The sequence below is a fragment of the Ursus maritimus genome, unplaced genomic scaffold (genome assembly GCF_017311325.1).
Source record: "Ursus maritimus isolate PB19 unplaced genomic scaffold, ASM1731132v1 scaffold_18, whole genome shotgun sequence".
NCBI lineage: Eukaryota > Metazoa > Chordata > Mammalia > Carnivora > Ursidae > Ursus > Ursus maritimus.
The window spans coordinates 4,491,375-4,511,924 of record NW_024424230.1 but is presented as its reverse complement, the minus strand read 5'-3'; the positions used below and the strand labels follow the sequence as shown (position 1 = coordinate 4,511,924).

Genomic DNA, 20,550 nt, shown 5'->3' with positions numbered 1-20,550 from the left:
GACACAGATGTGCGTATGTACATTTCCAGGAGACTCCTGCACACCAGCTAATGTTGGACCAGAACTCCTGTGCTTAGTCATAACCTCTCCTCCGTCCAAAAAGGATTGCAGATCTGTCACCACAGCCTTTGCCTGTAGTTTGAGTTAATATAATTCTCACGTATCCTCAAGCAGAAAAATCAAAAACCAAACCAAAGCAACATAAAGTATCAAAGACCCCCAGAGATACTTTTGGTGAATTACTGTCACAAATCTTACAAGCGTACTTTCCTTTCTGCTTTTTTCTAACTGTATCTTGAAAGTGTTAAGACTTAACAACTTGAATGCCCTTGATCAATGACTCTCTAATAACAGCCAGAAACTTGCCCCATCTTTGTGGAGAGAGGGATTTTAAAGACACATAATTTGTCTCTATTTATATTTAGGTTTATAGCTTACTTATTTAAAAAATAAAATAGATTAAATACTTCAGAAAGCTACCAAACATTAAAAAAAGAAGCATTATCAAGAGTAAAGTCAAATTTCACCTAGTCAACTTGAAGTAAAGAGTGCCTTGAATTTTTAAAGCATTTCAAGAATGAGCATTAGGTTCAAACACAGTTGGCTCTTGAACCATGCAGGGGTTACAGATGCCAACATCCTGTGCAGTTGAAAATTCGTGTTTTACTTTTGACCCCCCTGAAACTTAACTACTAATAGCGTACTGTTGACCAGAGGCCTTCCCACGGACATAGAGTTGATGGACACATATTTGGTATGTCATATGTATCATACACCGTATTATTAAAATCAACCAGAGAAAAGAAAGTATTAAAAATATCATAAGGAAGAGAAAATACATTTACAGCACTGTCTCTATATGTAGGAAAACACCCACATATAAGTGGACCCAGGCAGTTCAAACCTGTGTTGCTCAGGGGTCCACCGTACTGCAATTTTCTCTCCAGATGAGCATTCTGTCATAGAAGCAGTGTCTGTGTGGGGTCATAATTACAAGTACACTCTATGGGGCGCCTGGGTGGCACAGCGGTTAAGCGTCTGCCTTCGGCTCAGGGCGTGATCCCGGCGTTACGGGATCGAGCCCCACATCAGGCTCCTCTGCTGTGAGCCTGCTTCTTCCTCTCCCACTCCCCCTGCTTGTGTTCCCTCTCTCGCTGGCTGTCTCTATCTCTGTCGAATAAATAAATAAAATCTTTAAAAAAAAAAAAATTACAAGTACACTCTAAATTTCAGAAAACATGAAATCAACCCCCTTACATGAAAACAAATAGCAATGCACCGCTGATGTCATTTGAAGATAGGTAGCATGCATTTGGAATGTGAGAGCAGAATTGCTTTGCTTCCCAACTCACGGAACTGAACCAAGGATCTGAGCAAAAATAACCTTGATTTTTATAGACTTGTATTTTTTCCCAAGGCCTTGGCCCATAATCTTATTAAATTTAACAGTTCAAAATAAGTTTCCCTGGGAAACTGAAAACGGACTCTTGGAAGACTTTGAAAACCTCTACTTTTAAAATACATTGTCATTCGTTTTCTATGGCCAAAATGATCATTACGGAAAATGAGAAATATACAATGTAGCAGAATATAGTTTATGAAGTAGGTACCCATCTTTCCCACCCTCTTGCAGAGATAGTCACCATCAGTAGTTGTTTATATACTTTCAGGTTTAAATACATATCTTTGCGTATACACACACACACACACACACACACACCCCCCAAGAGATGTGGGTTTTTTTCCCTTTAACAAAAATTGAATTGTATGCTAGGAGACTAGATCTTAACTGTTCCCACCCCAAAAAAGAAATGGTAATTATGTACTACAACAGGGGTGTCAGCGAGGTTGGGATGGTAACCACATTCAATAGACATGTGGAGCGTATCGACATATGGTTTATCGTAAACTGCACAATGTTACATGCCAATTATACTTCGATTTTTAGAAATGGAAACAAATTGAATTGTAGTAGACCATTTGTTCTGTAGCTTGCCATTTTCACTGAGGATTTATCAAGGACATCTCTTGGGGGTGGTGGAGTGCAAGACACTGATGCCATGAAGGGCAGGGTGAGCATCTGGGGCTCTGACCCCAAAGGGAGTCGAGCAGTGGGGGTGGGGAGACCAGAGTCATTGCTGCAGATGCGGATCTGAGGATGCCCTTAACAGAGATGCTTCTGGAAGTTGTCATTCCTTGAAGGAGGGAGAAAACCTCCCCCAGGTCAGAGCCGAGGCGAGCACGCTGCTCCTGGATCCCAGGAGAACCAACCAAACAAGGTGCACACTCATGTCCTTAGCAAACTGGATGGTAAATACTCCGAAATGACCAGATTGCTCTACTTTTAAAGCTGTGTGTCGTTACACTATTAAAGACGATAATTTGGCCATTTTCCATCCAAGAGGCTGCATAAATTTATTATGGAAAGCAGAATGTTGTAATTTGTTTTCCCGGCTACAAAATGTTCTTAGTGAAGAGGTTGCATTTGTAACATGCTCCTGCTTCTGGGCTGTTGGCAGCTCTTACAACTCAGGTAAACCATGCCTCGGGTTCTTATAAATAGCTTTGCCTCTTTGCCTTTCACTGCTATCTGTGGTAGCTGAAACCTCTGCTCTAAATGATTGTGATGCCCCTCTCTAATGAGTTGGAGGTTATCGATTTTTTTCTTGCAAAGAAGGCATCTCCTCCAGAATTAGAACCCCACCGGCACTGGGTGTCCCCTCCTCTATTTCTGTGACACTCTTCCAAACAGAGCCTGGGGGGGAGGCCATAGTCACAGGAAGGGGGCCTTCAGCGTGTTCCCCTGCATTCCCCCCCACACAGCTACCTCCTGGCCAAGCTCTCCTGTTCCCTTCACTGGTCTAGGAACATCTTTTGAAACCGGCTTGAAGGGTCCCAGCGGGACAAACTGGCGCCCTAACTGGCGTCACCCCCATCTTTTGCGCGCTCACGGCACTGGGGGCAGGTCTGAGCACCCCCGCCACAGACCCTGATGCTGTAGCCCCTGGCCCTGTGCTTTGTCCCACACCATGAGCTCTGGGGCCTCAGCCCTGTCATAGTGGCCCGATGCCCAGACTCTGGTGCGAAGCAGCGTCCTGTCCCCAGTGTTTCCATACCGGCCAGGGCATCGGGGAGGGGGCAGCTGAGGACGCGGGCAGTGAGAGGGGCTGGGGCAGGTGGGGGTGTAGTAGGAGAGCCCGCAGCCTTCAGAGAGAGTGGGGAGGCACCCAGGACCCCAGCCGCGGTGGGTGGGGACGTTGAACGAACGTCGCTTGACAGGGTCACTACCGTTGGCCACGCTGCCTGGTTTCTTCCTGCCAATGGAAACGGGGGAGAACTCATCTTGCACAGTATCCTCAGTCTCTGAGGGGTGCTCTGCAAGGCCTCCCCGCCAGCATGCACGGGGCACTTTCAGAACTATCATTCCTTTGTTGGCTTGTGAGAAGTTGCCCCCATCCGCTCGGGCTCTGGAGGCAGAGCAGCCCGACGGCCCCTGGTGCGGAAGCTGTGGGCCGCTCTGGGCTGCAGCCTATGGCTCAGGTTACGAGCACACTAGAGATCCCTCCCTGCTGCTGTCGGGGTTCGGTGGTATCACACGTGCGGGTGTCAGTGGAACACTAGACCCTGTTAGATCCTGCGGTCGCTCCCGCGCTCTCCTTCCATCCAGGAGCTTGATGCTGGGAGTGAGATGCAGCCCAACAGGGTACAAAGGGCATGATTCTGCAAGTCCTGCCTGCTCCTGGCACGCATGCGTCTGTGAGGGAGGCTTGGCATCCTAGAAGAGGACTGCCTTACCCACCTCTGGAGCACACTCCGTCCCCCTCAACTCCTTGAGCTTTCCCTTGCAGGATGATCGAACACTCACGCTGCTCTTCCCTTTTCCTCTCGTGCGCCGTGTAGATCCACTCCCCCTGGATGCGCTCAGCCCACGGAGCTCAGTCTTCCAGCCCCTCCGGCACCGCCAACAGCTGCTCCTCTCCTGCCTGCCCCGCCGTGAACCCCAGGACCTTCGCCCACTTGTATGGGAGTCCCCAGACACTGCCCCAGCCCTGACCAAACCGGCCACCAAATCCCATCCATTTTCCACTCCTTGTGGCTCAAGCACACGCTCCTTCCTCCACCTGCAAGGCTACCGTGCAGGCCCAGGCCCCCGCGGTCTCATCCTGACTCGGTTCGGCGGGCTTTCACACAGTTGGACCCGGCGGTGACTCCCAGAGTTTCAGCCCTCAGGCCCCCAGCCACACTGTCAGGCCCCCAGGCCCAGGGTCGGCTCCTCCTGCACCCTCATCTTCAAAGACGAAGCACCACGTACCTGTGCAAAGTGGGAACGACAGCTTTGCCACATGTTGCCTTGTTCTACCTCAGGCCCGAGGAGAGCGGGGAACCCCGGGACAAACTAGAGGCCCACCCCGGTGACCTCGCGAATATCACAGTGAAGCAGGTCAAATGAATTTTGGGGTTTCCCAGTGCATATAAGACTTATGTTAACACCACTCTGCAGTTCAGTAAGTGTGCAACAGCATTTTGTCTTAAAATACAATGTACAAACCTTAATTTAAACATATTTTATTGCTAAAAAAGTGCTAAACATCATCTGAGCTTTCAGTAGCTGATAAGCACTGGTCACAGGTCACTGTAACAAATATAATAATTAGAAATTTTGAAATTCTGGGAGAATTACCAAAATGTGATGCAGAGACAGGAAGTGAACAAATGCTGCTGGAAAAATGGTACCAATAGATTTGCTCGCTGCCCTTGTAGAAAACACACCATCCGTGAAGTGCGGTAAGACGAGGTGCGCCCGCACTGAGCTTGGGGTTCTGGAAGGGGCCCTGGGAGAGACCTTTGTGACCTTGTTCTTCCATCTTGCCTGATGCCGAGTGGGGACTATTATCCGGGGTTGGTAGCGTAGGCTCGGGGACTTGCCCTCGCTCACACGCACTGGGCCCGCAGTGGAATCAGACTTCGGCTCAGATCCGTGATCCCAAGCCTGGTGAAGTGAATCACAACCAGGCTGGAGACAAAACTTTGTGGGTGGTGCCACATCCCCACAACGGAAAACTACAGTGCCGTAAAAAGTCACAGCATCCTGACGCGCTGTGACAGGGATGAACCCCGAGGCCGTGACGCTGAGTGAAATAGGCCAGACACAAAAAGAAGCGTGGGATCCCACTTCTGCGAGGTCTCTAGCGTAGGCAGATCCGGGAGACAGGAGGCTGGTCGCCAGAGGCTGGGGGCAGGGGATTGTGTTTGGTGGGTCCAGAGAGTCCGTTTGGGATGCTACCAGAGGTCTGGAGGCGGACAGTGGCGATGGCCATACAACACGGCAAGCTGCATAATGCCACTGAACTGTACACTTAAAATGGTAAATCTCGGATATATTGTACCACAAGGGAAAAAACTTGGATTGCATCGACCTCACTCTTCAAGTACAAGCTCCATTTCTTCTGCTCTTTGCCTCTTTTTTCTCAACCCTTGCTGTAGAAAGAGGGCCTCTAGCTGTAGGTCACTGTCCTGCCCTCCAGCGGGTGAGCTGAAGTCTCCCGAGCCGTGTCGATGGACAGAGCCTGGCCTGCGCGCTCAGGCTCCCAGAAGATGGGGTGCAGGCCTTGGAGACTCGGTTTCAAGGAAGGTGAGGTGGTGGCTGGGTCTCAGCCAGGCCAGCTGGGTCCTCTCCAGACAAGCGACGCTTCCAGAGCACCCAGGGGCTGCCCTGCTCAGAAGCACAGGCCGGAGGGCACGAGAGCCTCCGAGTCGTTCATCATCGCCACTGGAAAACCAGAGCAAAACACCGACATCTTCAGAAACATGAGGGGTGAGATGCGGTCATGCAAGTAAGAAGAGGAGCAGAAGCATGCACGGGAGAACCTTCTCCAGCTCCTGAAAATGGCCACACGGCTTCACTGTGTTTTTAAACGTGACCACGGGAAATATCTGAGAATTCTGCTCGCCCAGACCAGAGATTTCTTTTGGGGTAACTCCAGCTTTGGCAACGAAGGTGGAGTGGGAGAGAGTCAAAGAGCTGGTCCCCAAATCACACACCTCGTGTCCTTGTCATCAGCTTGGGGCATTCTCCTTGGACTCAGACTGAGGGAGCAAGGAGCTGTCAGAGGGGCCACTGCCCAGCTAAATGGGGACAACATGGCACTTTCTGCGAAGCCAGGCAGCTGGAGACTCAGGGCAGCAATGCCAGGGGACCACCAGTCGGGAATTTGTTAACTAGGGGCTCAGAGACTGTGATTGCAGACCTTGGAATGTGCATTTTGAAGAGGTCTCCAGAGGATTCTGAAGCAGGTGTTTGGACAACTCAGGGAAAACACTGTTGCAGGGTTCTCGGTATCAAGCAATCCTGTTCAGACAGAGCTACGCTGACGCCAGGGCTGCAACATCACCCCTGCGGCTCTTGCTGTTGTTACTAAGACCCTGCTCTGGGTGGACCCAAGCGTTCTTCCCAACTCCCCATAGTAGTTACAGCCCAGGCTGCTTGTGTAGAAGTCCTTATCATAATCATAAACTAAGTCGTGAACAGCTCAACTTCTCAGTGTGTTTTCTACGGACCAGGCACATTGTTCTTGACATAAGAGACAGGGTTCCCTCAGCTGTAGACTGAAACGATGAGAGAAAAACTGCCTTTGGGGAGTTACAAATAAGTCAAGGGTGCCTTCGATGCCTGTCATGGAATGCCTCCCTGAGCTCTGTTCTGGTCCGCCCCATACAGGGCCACGTCCCTCGGACCTGGCCAGCCCCCCTTCTGCTCTGTCCTTAGTCTTAGGGAGCTCCCTTCAGCAGCATGGGCCATGTGGGGCTGATTTAAATGGCTAATGTGGATTAAAAATCATGCATTTCAGAGGGAAACTTTTGATCTGTGCATTAACCCCTGCCAAGTTCCAGACTCTTTTAGCGTATTTATCTCATTCGTTCCCTGGAGAACATTGGTATTCCATTTCGCAAGAGAGAAGATGGAGGCAGCCGGTAATTGGCTCCCAAAGTTATACAACTAGCCAGCACGAGAAGCAGAACCTTAACCCAAGGTCTGGCTCCAGGCTCAAGAGGCTTCCATGAGCACAACTGACTTCAACTCAAAAGCCTGTCCATTTGCTTGTCCTGACACATAGCAAAAAAAGGAAGCAGGGCTAGAGAAAAAATAATTTAAGGTGGCTCTGAGGGGATTCACTCCTCTTGTGAAAACCGACCCAGATGATCAGCTGCTTTGGAACAACATAAAGGGGAAGACGGGGTGTTTCTCACGGTGCTTTTCTCCAGAAAGTTCTTGAGATGTGTTTTGTTTCATTGTTACCCAGAACTGTAATGACCAAACACCTCGCACTTGCCAATGCGGTTGTAATTTCCAGTGTTTCTTTTCACAATTGACTCCGTAAATGCTACAATTGTGATCTTTTCATGTTAATCAACTTTAAAAATCAGAACTGCTCGTTTGTGCAGAGTTGCTTGATAGCTACGGCAGCATGTTGCCCCTCTCCTGTTTCTATTACGGGAAAAAAGAGGACGTCGAAATCAGGGTGGGGCCCTGAGCCCCGGTACCCCAGTGTGGTTTTTAAACACACAGCCAAGGGCTGGCTCCTCCCTGGTCCCTGAGTGCAGCCCTGGCTGAAATGCCTTTTTGAAGCATTAACAAGCTCAGGGGGTTGAGAGCAAATAAACCCTCTGGGAGAAGGAGTGTATACACATGGCATCCTTTGCAGGGTCAGAGCCTCCCAACACGTGGTGGCCAGGTGCTAGCTGGGTGTCATGTGCTGTCTTCTTGGGGGGCCAAGCAGGTGAGGGGGAGCCGTGCTGCATGCAAACCCTCCCATCGTGCTCAGATGGGCCGGGAGCAGCTAGCTCTTTTCTTCATGGCCGTTGATCATTGAGTTGCTGCTGCCCCTGTGCCCAGGGTTAAGTGGGAGCAGCGCCCTTGGCAGCCGTGGCTCTGCTCCGCTCATGGCCTGGAGGGCTCCTGGCAGGCACACCTGCACTGCTGAGAACAGCTTTCAGGCAGGAGCGAGAGCTGGGAGGCCGTCCCGTTCCGCTCGGGCTGCTGTAACTAAATGCCACAGATGGGGTGTCTTCTGAACAACACACGTCTGTTTCTCATGGTTCTGGGGGCTCAATGTCCAAAACCAAGGTGCCAGCCAGTTCAGTTCCTGGTGGGAGCTTTGTTCATGGTTCTCAGCTGCCTTCTCATTGCGTCCTCATAGGGCCAAGCGAGGAGACACAGGGCAGACAGGAAGGGGGAGGACGGGAAGGGGAGGGGACCGAGATGGGGAGGGGAGGGCCGGGAGCCTGGCCCTCGGGTATCTCTTCTTATAAGGCCACTAATCCCATGACTCGAGCTCCACCCTCATGACCTAATCATCTCCCAAAGGCCCTGCCTGCTAGCACCAGCACCACGGGGAATTCGGTTTCAGCACAGGAATTCTGGGTGGGGCACAAACAGTCTGCCGCACAAGCTCTCTACCAGCCTCCAGCCGGGGCATGTGTACCAGCGTCTGCTGACGTCCTTTATGGAAGGCCATACGCCCGCACCCACCTGAGGTTCTGGTTCCCCTGGACGTGAGGGGGGCCCAGGCCCCCTTGGCCAAGAAGCCCTGGGTTAGGATCCACCCTGTGTGACCAGGACCCAGGGACTGTCCTCACAGCTCACAGATCATTAGACAAAGAGGGAGAGGAGCCTTTGCTGAGGAAGGAGACAGGGAAAAGTGGGGAGAGAAACGGCAGACATTATATCCCTCCCCCAAAGCCAGCCTTGTGGCTTCGAGTGGCTGAAAATAACTAGGGGTGACAGAGCTCTTGAGGCATGCCCACACACCCACACAGGGCCTCATTCGGTCCTCAGCAACCCCCCCAGACGAGGGATTCCAACCTTTAATACATTCACAGATCGGGAAATTGAGGCAGAGAGAGTGAACTAACCTACCCGATGTCACACACTGATAAATGGTGTTACTCAGAGAGAACTTCAGATGGTCTGATCCCAGAGTTCATGCCGAGCGAACATGGGACGCTGGTGGACCCAGGGCACCTCGAGAGGAAGACCAGCATGTTCCACAGCTCCGAGACGTACCCTAAAGACAGGAAGCAAAGCTCCTGGAACTTCTGACCAGGTCAGGGGCCCCATCAAGAAACAGAGTGGGGACCCCAGCAAACGCATCTGCTCTACGCTTCACATCTTCCTGTAGGATTTCTCATGAAGCTCGGCTTCAGTGCTCTGCAGCAGAATGAGGTGCACTCCCCTGGAAAAACACACGGGGAGGGTCAGGACCAACATCAGGACCAAGACTACGGCACAAGCTCCAGAGTCCGAAAGCTGGGACAGCTTATAAGTGCTGCCATCAGATTGGCATCTGTCTCCCCACTGCAGTGCCCGGACGGTAAGAGGGACGGCCCCTTTATATGGTCCTCAGCTTCCAAAAATTCCAGCCGAACTCCCCCACCCCCAGCTGCTCAACGAACAGCTTCCAAATCAAAGTTTCATCCTGGGCATTCATCCTGGGCGGCTGGGCAGGCTGCTGTTGAGCATGGTGCCGGGGCAGGCTTGGGGGACTTCTCGGAGGTGGCACATCTGCGAAGTGCTTGCTACTCCCTCCCTGTGAGAAGATGAGAACTGGCATGGTTTAGAAATGTTTGTAGCCACGTGACATTAGGGGCCATCCAACCCCTTCCTGACCAGTCTTTTCATGTGGTCAGCAGCCCCTACAATTTAATTTCTGGGCAGTTACAATATGTCTCAGCTGTAACCCAACAGGCATACAATCTGGAGTCATTTCATCAAAAGAAATTTTAAGCATATTTTATCAAGAAACATGGTGAAAACAGACTCATAATGTGGGACTGGAGATGGATGGAGCACCACTTGCATTAATTTGGGTAAAACTGAAAAAGGAGGAGCCCGCCCCTGCTGGGCTCCCTGCTCTGAGGACACAGCCCGGGAGAGTTCTCTCCACTCTGCGTGTCACTAAACAGAACACAGAATCATTGATGTAGGCCTTTCCCCTGCAAGTAGGGCAGTTGCTCAATCAGATCAGCAAGAGACAATCTCACTTGTCACATTAAAAATATTAAATGCGGACACAGCCGTGTTTGTTGATTGTATTATATGAAAGCATGGTTTTGCAAGGGTTTGAGATTGTTCAAAAAGAAAAAGAAAACCCACCACAGATAGTTTAGGAGTGACTGCTGTTTCACGGAATTCTCCAGGTGGATGGGAAAGGGGAGCTCGTGTGTGCGTGTGCGTATGTGTGACAGAGAGACACGGGTGGTCAAATACAGGGGAAAGGGATAAAACTGCTCCTTTTCAGCAACAAGAAAACCATTGTGTTGGGTAATTACATGTTGCATAGTCTCCATGATAAACAAAAACATTTGCTTCCATTTTGGTCTAAATGAAAAGGAACATTTTCCCTTTCCTGACCCAGCTTTGCTGCCCGGTCAGCTGGCTCAGAGCCAACGCTACTGAAGGGCTGCAATCCCAGGGTCAGCCCACAGGAGACCCGCTTGCTGTCCCACTGCAGAAGCCAACTGTCGTAGGGACACAGACGGAGAGCCCCTGCCCCTCGCTTGCTCGCTCACCCTTCATTTCACATCCCGTTTCATGCAAACCTCACTCCAGACAGAAGCTGACCAGCAGGTTCGCAGGGTTCACAGGGACCCTCCCCACTGCAGAAAACCACTGCACAGAGCACAGCCCTGGACACACAGGGGTCTCCACCCAGTAGACAGGAGCCAGTTCTCTTCTTGTAGAATCTACTAGTCCAAGGGCTGTGCATCAAACTAGTTTTAATATACCTTCTGCCACAAAAGTGGTTGTCACAGCTTTTTCTTCCCGCCAAAGACCAAATGCAGAGCAAGTCATTCATACACACGATTAGAGTGCCGGTGGTGACAGGTGAGGGTGGGACTGCAGGTGGCCATGGGCACTCAAACAGGAGTGCTCGGGAGTCACAGAACTCAGAGGGGGTGGGGCCTTCGGTTTTCTCTCCCTCGCAGACGGTCCAAGTGAGCCCAGGCGAGGGCTCGGGGCAGGGCCTGGAGAAATGCATCCAGATGAACATAGGTACGGGATTCCCCTTTGTCTCCACGGGAAGGGGCTGGGCGAGGACAAGAGAAATCACTTGGAATTTGTCAATCTGTGATTTTTTTTAACTTCAGATCACTTTGTCTTCTTTGATTTGTAAGCCATCAACAACTTCCTTCTCCTCTCCTAGCGTCTTTCTCAATTTACTTTTAGGGAGACCAGCCAGTCACTTGTGGTGCACCTGCTGCCCCCAGGTGCGCAGTACAACCGAGTTCCCTCCCAGTGGCGCCTGGCTGGCTCCCCGTGGCTTCATCCGTCTGCCCGGGGACAGACCGCAAGGAGGCTTCCTCGATTCTCGGCCCCTGCAGGAGAGCTTTACCAGGACTCCGCTGTCGGCATCGCCAGCCCGGCGTGGCGCCTAGGACTTGGTATTCATTTCATAGACAGGAAGGTGCTGGCCTTTGACCCCGCCCGAAGTCGATGCCTGACCTCGGCACTCGAGCTATTTCAGATTCTCTGGGGCAAGCGGTAAAGCGCTCCCTAAAACACAATCCATAAACTCAATGCGCTCCTCCAGACGAAAACTGCTATATGCTGTCCTTACACAGCCTCTCATTACAAGTGATGTGTCCTAAAGATGGAACTTTTGTTTTTTATTATGTATAATTTCAAATTGCAGCCAGGCAAGCTGACCCAGAAGGCAAGCTGGGGAAACCGCCTTCCCCTACCCCAGAGCCTCCCACACTCACCTGCTCACACTCCCGTCGGCATGCACACGCTGGTACAACTCACACTCGTGCACACTCATGCACACGCACTCGTGCCAGTGCACCTATGCAAACACCTGCACTTGCTCATGTGCACACACTCACGTGCATGTTTTGGAAGGCGGGAATGATGGCAGGGAGGCCAGCTGCAACGCTCCCGCTCTGGCCATGGAGCCCAGCACGTTCCTCAGAGTAACGGCACACAGGGTCTGTGCCGTTTCCTGACTGAGAGGCTCCAGAAGTGAACCACTCTGCGCCCTCCTCCCTCGTGTCATCTTTATAGGGGTGACGGGTCGAGGCCAGGGTGGCAGCCCCAAACAAGAGTGAATGAGGCCAGGAGAAGAGAGAAGAAGTGCCTGTCATGGCCGCCGGTGTGGAGTCCGCAGAGCATCAACCTCTGGCTCCACAGGAGAGCACAGGGACATGGGGACACCGGCGGGGGCTGTCGTTTGCCTAGAGGAATGTCTCCTCCTTGCAACTGTGAACTGGAGGGAATCCGCCCGAGGCCACAGTAGCCACTACTTCTCCGCCTCCTGCAGTTCTCTCTGCGTGGCTCGAAGGAGGCGCCGAAGCTTCCAGAACACATCGGAGGCTGCTCTCGGGGGGCTGCGGGCGGTGCGCCGGGGGTCGGCGCATTCCTGCACCGCCTCCCGCAACTGTTGCTGCAGCGGGAAGGATAGGCCTGAGCTCCCGAGACCCGAGGAAAACCAGTGGCGGAATATCTTGTCACAGATGACCTGAGGGACAGCAGACAGCGCGGTTAGTGCAGGGCGGCAACCCCCACACCCCTGTGCCTTCGGGGAGGCCTCTTCCCACAGGGATGGTCTCATCCCTAAGGGGCCTTCCCGTGCAGAACCCGAGCCGCTCAGCACCAGGAATCGAGCCCCACGTCCAGCCCCGGAGCAGACGGGGAGGCCTGGGTCACTGAATACACTTCTGAAGAGAGAAGGGAGCAGGAGTGCACGGCAGCACGTGCCGCGTAAGGAGCGGCCCCTCGGCTGGGTCACCACGTCGCTGAGGACTTGCTCGGCCATAAGTGGGTCACCGGAACGTGCGATGACCACCTGACAGGGTTGTTCCAAGGGTCTGGTGACGTGTGGGGAGAAGTTGTCAGCAAACACGATCGCATGTTGAGATGCGTGGAGAAAAGACTGTCCTAGAAGGGACTTTGAACCCGTTTATTTCAGGAGCTGAAGTGAAAAATTAAGCCACCATCTCACAGCCTAGAATTCTAAGAGGGTGTGAAACTCCCCCGAATCCGCAGGTCTCCTTAAATCCTCCACTTAAATGCACGGCCCTTTTCCCACAGCTTTCACAGGTCCCTCCTGCTGGGAGCGACTGCCATGCAGGACTAATTAATGTGCTTTCCTTTTCTGAGTCACACTGTCTCGGACTCACTGAACAGAGGCCTCAGTGTTGTGAAGCCACTTTCCATAGAAGACAAGCAACCGACTTCTGTTTCCCACTCCCTGCAATGGCGACGATTCTTTTTAAAAACAAATTACCTTAGTTCTGTTTTGAATTGATAATCCACGTGCAAAAATGTTAAATGTCCCCAAGGACAGACCATATGTAAGTCCTGGGTCTCCAAGCTGCTCCTGACCATCAGACACTCTGCTCCTGGCTCTGGGAGGTGACCCCTTCCTTGAATATCCTTCTAGACAGAGTACGTGCACACAAGCCCGTACATGCTGCTTCTTTCCTTCCACTTTGCACAAAAGGCAGTTTATTACACACTGGTCTACAGCTTCCACTCTCACTTAACCAAATACCAGGGGGAGCCTTCCATGTTGATTCTTACAAGGATCTTCTGTTTGCTTTCGTGACTGCACCTCAAATGTGTGGATAGATCATAAATTTTTGAACTATTCCCTGTTGGTGGAAGTTGAGTCTGTTTACTAACTTTTGCTATAATGAACAATGCTGCAATATATCTCTTTCATGTATGCCATTTTCACTTTCCATATGTGACTAAATTTCTAGAAATGAAATTTCTGGGCCTAGAGGTATGTGCATTTCTTGTTTTGGTAGATGTTGCCCAGTCGACCCTGTGAAAGTTGTCCTGAGATACACTCCCACAGCAAGGTATGGCGAGAACACTCACCTCCCCCACTGCCTACCGAACGTGTGTTATCTTTCACTTTTGCCAACTGATGGGTGAAAATGGTTTGATTTGAATTGTTCTTAGCATTCAGGGTGAAAGTTATTTGTGCTTTCTTTCCAGTGAATGGTCAAGTTGATGTCCTTTGCTCACACTTCCATAAGATAGTTGGCCTTTTTCATATTAATTCGCAGGCACTTTTTATATTGTCAGGACATCCCCTTGCTTTGGTTGGCTTCCAGGAGAGTGGACTCTAAGAGGGAGGTTTGTAGGCAGGGATTTATTGAGGTGCGTTCCTGGGGACCACACCTCCACGGATCTGAGGGAGAAGGAAATCCTCCAGTGCTCCTTACTGAGGCTGGAGACGGGGCTTTGTGTATGCCCCTGCTCCCACTGCCCAGTCCCTGGACGCTGGTCCTGGCACATGGAGTAGCCATGGCACAGAAACTCCGGTGGGGAAGGACAGTGCTGGGGGACACTCTCTGAGCCTCGACAGCAGCGGGTGCATGAGGACCCCTCTGTCCCCTGCTCTCCTGACCTGTACCAGCAATTGCAAGCATTTTGCCCATTTTCTCATTTAACTTTTAAATTTTGCTCGTATTTACGGGGGGGGGGGATTTTCTTTTGTTTTGTTTCCACTATATGGATATTTTCAAGATAGTGAAATTGGTCACGTGTTCTTCCTGTGGCCTCTGAGCTGCGTTCCATACTCAGAAAGGCCTTCCTTACTCTCGGGTAATATTTTAAATTCTCCCAGTTTTTCTCTGGTACATTTAGCATCCTATTTTTTGTGAGTAAATACTTGAGCCCTCTGGAAGTTAGTTTAGGCAGGAGTGAAATTGGAGCTACCGGGCTGACCGGCACCATTCCTGCATAACCCAGCTAACTTCTGCTGGCCCGAGAGCTACCTGTCGTTATGTCCGTCTCTGAAATTTAAAAAAATTCTGTTCTTTTGCTCTGTCAGTTGGGGCAGGGATATTTTTTTTGAGTAGAATTTTAAGTTAGAAAAGGAATACGTTAGGAGACGGGGAGCCCAGCAATGGGGTCGGCTGGCTGCTGCATGCAGGAGACCCCCATGAGGTCATTTGGCCGACAACCCCGTGGGGCAGACGACACTGCCTCCTACTGTCCCTGTACCCGCTGAGCACATGGAGCCCAGGTGGCATGGAAGGGGTGACCTGGGCCCCAGGAGCGGAGTGCCGCGCGCTCCCGGAGAACGCGATGTCCCCAGCCCAGCGGGGCGGCCCCTACCTGCAGGTTGCTGTTGACTCGTTCTGCTCCGCACTTGTTGATGCGCAAATCACACTTTGAAAAACAGTCAAAGAAATTGCAGTCTTCATCTCCCGTGCAGTTCTGCTCGAGAATTTCCCTCATTTTAGGTTCAAAAAAGGCCATGTCCACGTCGATGGCCACCACCTGTAACCAACACAGCACATGGCCGTCACAGGGCGCTGAGGCTCAGCACTGCGGGAGCCGGGGCGCCTCCGTTCCCTGTGGGCAGCGCAGGCACCTGCGGGGTGTGGGGTCACAGAGCTCTGCCTGCCAGAAACAGGAGCCCATCCGTGCTGGGGGCACGTGCTTTATTCACACAAGCACCCGGCACTGACCATATTGCAAGGCTTTTGCCGCAATAAGGACTTTTGCTGTCACTGGGGAAAGCCTAGGATTTGGAACCATAACTAGAAGTATCGCTTTTCAACTTTCAACACTTTTTCAGCTCTGAAAGTAGGATCTCTGAGGGGCACCTGGCTGGCTCAGTCAGTTAAGGGTCTGATGCTCGGTCAGGTGGTGATCTCAGGGTCCTGGGATCGAGCCCCGGGTCGGCTCCACACTCAGTGCAGAGTCTGCTTGAGGATTCTCTCTCCCTCTGACCCTCACCCCATGCTCACTTGCTCTCTCTCTCAAATGAATCTTTAAAAAAACAAAAAGTAGAATATCTGAAATGTCTTAAAAATAAATTAATTCCCCCTCCATTGCTGTATCACTTTGGCCTCCAACCTTCAAGGGTCAGCATTATAAAAGCTGTGAGACCCAGGTAGTTTATCCCCATGAATATCAACAATGAAGAAACCGACCTCCTGGGGCAGGTCTGTGGGTGTGACAGTGAAAGTGGGTGGGCAGGACCTACGCTGTCTCCTTGTGCCCGAGAGGTGACCTGAGTCCACTGGTTTCCTACGGACTACTGGACGGAAACGTGGCTGCGAAAGGCAGCGTCAGACCTCTTGCATTAGGGCTGATGCATATGGACCCTGATCCAACAGCATCAAATACTAACTGTCGCTGTCAGCGTGAGCCCAGAATTGACCCCCTGGAATTTCAAGATTTATCTTCTTGGCTTCAAACCAACTAGGCTTCCAAACCAGAAAAAAAGAAAAATATCTACATTATGCAGATTTCCCTCCACCACCTGAATTTTAAAAACAAGAAAAGATGATTTCAAACTTGATAAAACCTGGAGTCTGCCCAAATCAAGCAGTTCATAGCTTCGAGGTATTAAAAAGCTTTTGGAACACTTGATGAATTTGATGGAGTCTGGGGCGTCTCACAAGCCTTCACAGGCCATTCTCTGAATGTGAGCCCTTCCTTCTGCCTTTGGTAACATCTCCACAAGGCCTCCTTGGCTGGGGTCCATTTCCTCCGCAACTCGGCGGTGTTAGAAGCTATAGTCCCCGCTTTGGGTTTTTGCTGTTCACTGAGGAGTGATGCCAGAGGCAGTAAACTTCCTTGGGGGATGATTCAGTAAAACAGAAGAGGAAAAATAGTTTCCTTCAAAATATATGAAGAATAATGAACATAAAGAACAGGGAACTTTTCCCTACTTAAGAGCTTTGCCTAATTACTAATTCAGGCACAGCAAACAGAACTTACAATTTAAATCAATTTTTCATCTCTCATTATTTAGCCAAAAGAAATAACTAATTTTGCTATTTAGCCTTAGCTAATACACTAAAAATATATTAGGCTGTGCTCATGAATCTATCGTCTTTGTAATTTATTATCAGGACTATAGAGCCTCCCTCCTTTCTATACTTTCTGGCAATTTCCGCAACCTCCCCTGGGCCCCTACATACACTTTCAGCTCCTTGTGACTTCTCACTCCCATTCCTGATTATTCCCTTCTCATCTCCCAGAGAGAGCCAGATTTATTTTTTTTTATTTTTAGCGTATAGTGCAGAATGGATTACAACTATTGTAAGCATAACTCCAAGCACCTAAAATAAGAACAGTAACCAAGCTAACAGAAAGACCTGCATATGGTTTCTTTAATCATATCAGGAGAATCCTAACACTCTTCCTGCATGAAATGACATAACTCACATCTTCATCAGACTTCATCCCGGCATCAGACTAGAAAGGGTTGATGAGAATTGTTTCATTCCCCACTGAGAAGTGTGGCTCTCACATAGGACACATGTCTGTTTGAAAGGAGCTCTTGCTGGCCATGATTTGGGGGCTCGAAGCAATGGTGTTTCTCAGTTGTTCCTTTGCAAGCGCTGGATAAATTCTCAGGGCCTGTAATTGGGGTCCCAGAGCGAGGGAATGACTGCAAGTCGCCGCGTCCCACCCCCAGAGTGTCGGACCCAGCAGGTCTTGGGGGGAGGCAGAAAATCTGCATTTCTAACAAGTTCTCTGGCGATGCTGACACTGCTGGGTTTCATTTAAAGTTGTGAAATCATAGGTGAAGTTAACAAACTCAGCGTCTGTAAGGTCAATAATGCCAGGATTAGCCAGGGGGACCCTCGAGAAGAGGAGAAGAGCTCAGGCAGAGGCAAGGGCCTGTGTGCCCCAGCACAGTCCACAGGGCACACAGGCTGGGGCTAGGTCAAAAAGTGCAGCTATTATTTCATTGAACAGCTATTCCGTGCCTATCATGCACGAGACACTAGAAGGCACAACCCTAGTGCTGTGCACGAGCCAGCAACATGCCATGTTGCCCTTTCCCCGGGGAAGACCAGTCAGCCTCCTTCCTACAGCCTTTCCTGGGAACCCAGCCCAGTCACCTTCGCAGTTCCCTCCACCGTTACTGCCCCTGTGGAGTTCCACTCGCTGACACTCCGTAGTACTTGCTGGATAAAGACACGGGTGTCAGATGAGCACTGGCCCCATGACTGCCAAAGCCAGTGGTGTGAGCGGACGCGCCACACCTCCTTTCCCAGGGCCTTGGGGTGCCCAAGTTCCCAGAACTTTTCTGAGAAAGAGAATGATGGTCCTTCACGTCCATTACATAAACTTTCTGCTCATGAATTAGGGAAGCTTGGCCAGGATTTCACCTCCAAAAAATATGCTGGCAGAGTCCTGGAGTGCCCCTCCCCTTCACAGCTTGGACCATGTCTAGAGATCTTGTGGAGCTCAGGATACTGCAGATGGAGCTGAACTCCTCCAGAGCTCACCACCCAGAGCGCAGACCCTCCAGGAACTTCCCAGAGCCTTCCGGAACCTCTCAACTCTTTACCTTCCACACTTGGAGCCACCCCCGGCTGATCAATCCCTCTGGGGCAGCCAGGGACAAGGAAGGCATTAGGACAAAGCAATTTGGGCAAGTTGCCACAATGCTCTTCACGGTAACAAAGGCTTGATTGGAGAAGGGGTTGATACAGGGGTCAAGTTTCGTTTTCTAGATTTCAGGCTGTTTTAAGAAGGCATTCCTATGCTCCCTGCCATGAAAGCCCTTGGCTGGCAGAAGAGAACCCTCTTTTTGTTCCTTTATGTTTTTAACTGGGTTGAAGAGCACTGTTCTGCCATGAGCCAGCACCCTCAATGACCAGCCCTTTGGGGTGGCTGCAGTCAAGTCGGCCTCACTGGCCAGCACTCGCAGTTACGAGCTAACTTGTTGCAGCTTGGGAAGGAAGGACCAGGACACAGCCCCCGCCCCAATGCCCACCCCACACCCACATCTACTTGTTCTTAGGCGGTCCCAGCCCTTGTCCCAGCACAGGGGAAGGACACCTGTGTTAGGGCACCCGGGTCACCACAGCATTAATCTGATGCTCGGGTTTCGCCCAGCTGGGGGGAAGCAGGAGGGGGTCATCTTATAATAAAATACTGAAATCCCTCCTGCTGCTTTTCTGGCACGTTTAAGTCCTTGTACAGCTGCACTGCCCAGAGCGGGAGATGGACTCCACCACCCTCTACAGAACAGCACAGAAACAGACACTTGCACGTGGGCAGCTCTGTCCCCTGGGAGAAGGCCCTAGAACTCCAGCTGTCCCTCTGGATGTCTCACCCGTGGAAGGGAACTAACTAGAACCTCTCCAGGAGGAAAGTGTCGGGAAAAGCCTGACACTGTCACAGAGCACGGGCAGTGTGCCAACGGCAACCTCCAGCTAGCTGTGGTACCAGAGCCCCCAAAGGCCAGCTTTCTGTGTCATCCTCCATGGCTCCTCATCTCCTAAAGATGGTTTTCTGCACGCAGCAGGAGTTTGCTTTCAAATTAGGTCTAAGAAGCTGCTTTGGAGAAACCAGAAGCACCATCAGGGAGGACAAACTTTCATTTTCATTCCCAATCCTGGGGAGGTGCAGGGTGCATGTGTTCCCCAAATTCTCTCATTCACACCCCAAAGGAGGTGCGCTGGCAGGTCTGGCTCGTCCAGGCTGGAAGCCTGCATAAGGTGGCAGTGCCCCCCGCCCAGATTTCAGAAACCCTCTCCTAGATTCTCTGCCCCCCACAGGACACACACCCCCTCCCCATACCACTCACCGTGAAGTCACTCCTGATGGCAAAGTTTTCGGGCTTGACGTCGCAGAGGTGGAGGCGGTGAGAGAAGTCGTCCTCGAAGTGGCTCACCATGTCCAGGAAGCTGAGCGCCATGTCGCTGACGGCCTTGGCCTGGCCCCGGCTGCCCTGGGGCGCCCCTGCAGCCCCATCAAGGGGGAAGAGGGCCCTATGGCGGGGGCTGCCAGCGGCCAGGTACTCCACCGCGTAGAAGTGGCCGCAGGAGCCCAGCACAGGCAGGGCGTGCCGGCTCAGGTCCTGCAGCAGGCTGAAGAGGACGAACTCCTCCTGCTGCAGCAGGGACCACAGGCTGGCCAGCTGCCCCCGCCAGCGAGGTCCGTGCCTGCCCGGCCACAGCGGCCCCAGGCTGCCGCCGGACAGCTCCAGGCCCAGGGCGTTCTTGACCTCGCCGGCCACCAGCAGGAGCAGCTCTGCCTCGGGGACGCCCTGGCCGCCCTCGTCGGCTGCGTCCTCCAGCAGGCTGAGCGGCTGGAAGCTGGAGAAGGCCTCCTCCTTGGACTTGAGGATGATGGGCCGGCCGCGCCAGTCGGCCTGCAGCACCTTCTTGCCCCTCTCGTAGTAGAGACAGCGCTGGTACAGCAGCTTCCCCGCCACACACAGGTCCTCACACAGGTCTCCCACCAGCACCCCGCCCTCGTACTCCCGGCACTGGAAGGAAGGGGACAATGGGTCACCAGGCGGGAGGGGCCGAGCCAACCCTGGCCCGGGGCAGGAAAGGGGCCAGGTTGCTTCCTGTGCGCAGGATGCTTTAATCAGCTGTTGAGAGAAACCTCACGAACGTGAATCACGCAGGCTATTTGCGCCAGTGGGTAACTCAGTGAGAGACTTAGAGGAGTGTCTCAAATTTATGACATTCAACCAGCTCAGGTCTTCAGAATCATGACTCTGGAGGGGAGATGCAGAATCTCCCCCCCCCCCCCCCCCCCCCCCCCCC

The 20,550-nt window shown here is 51.9% G+C and overlaps 2 protein-coding genes across 2 annotated transcripts in view; one reads left to right on the top strand and one right to left on the bottom strand.

Annotated features, from left to right (window-relative positions):
- CUNH18orf63 (chromosome unknown C18orf63 homolog) overlaps positions 1-11,546 on the top strand; it is an 82,957-nt gene extending 71,411 nt beyond the window's left edge. The window contains exons 15-16 of the mRNA XM_008685927.1: positions 9,180-9,371; positions 11,269-11,546. Of these exons, the coding sequence (XP_008684149.1) occupies positions 9,180-9,371; positions 11,269-11,546 (470 nt within the window). The remainder of the gene's footprint in view (positions 1-9,179; positions 9,372-11,268) is intronic.
- The window catches only part of DIPK1C (divergent protein kinase domain 1C), a 19,131-nt gene continuing 8,364 nt past the window's right edge, over positions 9,784-20,550 (bottom strand). Inside the window, exons 2-4 of the mRNA XM_040632350.1 lie at positions 19,581-20,264; positions 15,134-15,298; positions 9,784-12,518 (exon numbers count right to left, since the gene is read on the bottom strand). Of these exons, the coding sequence (XP_040488284.1) occupies positions 12,300-12,518; positions 15,134-15,298; positions 19,581-20,264 (1,068 nt within the window). The 3' untranslated portion in view covers positions 9,784-12,299. The remainder of the gene's footprint in view (positions 12,519-15,133; positions 15,299-19,580; positions 20,265-20,550) is intronic.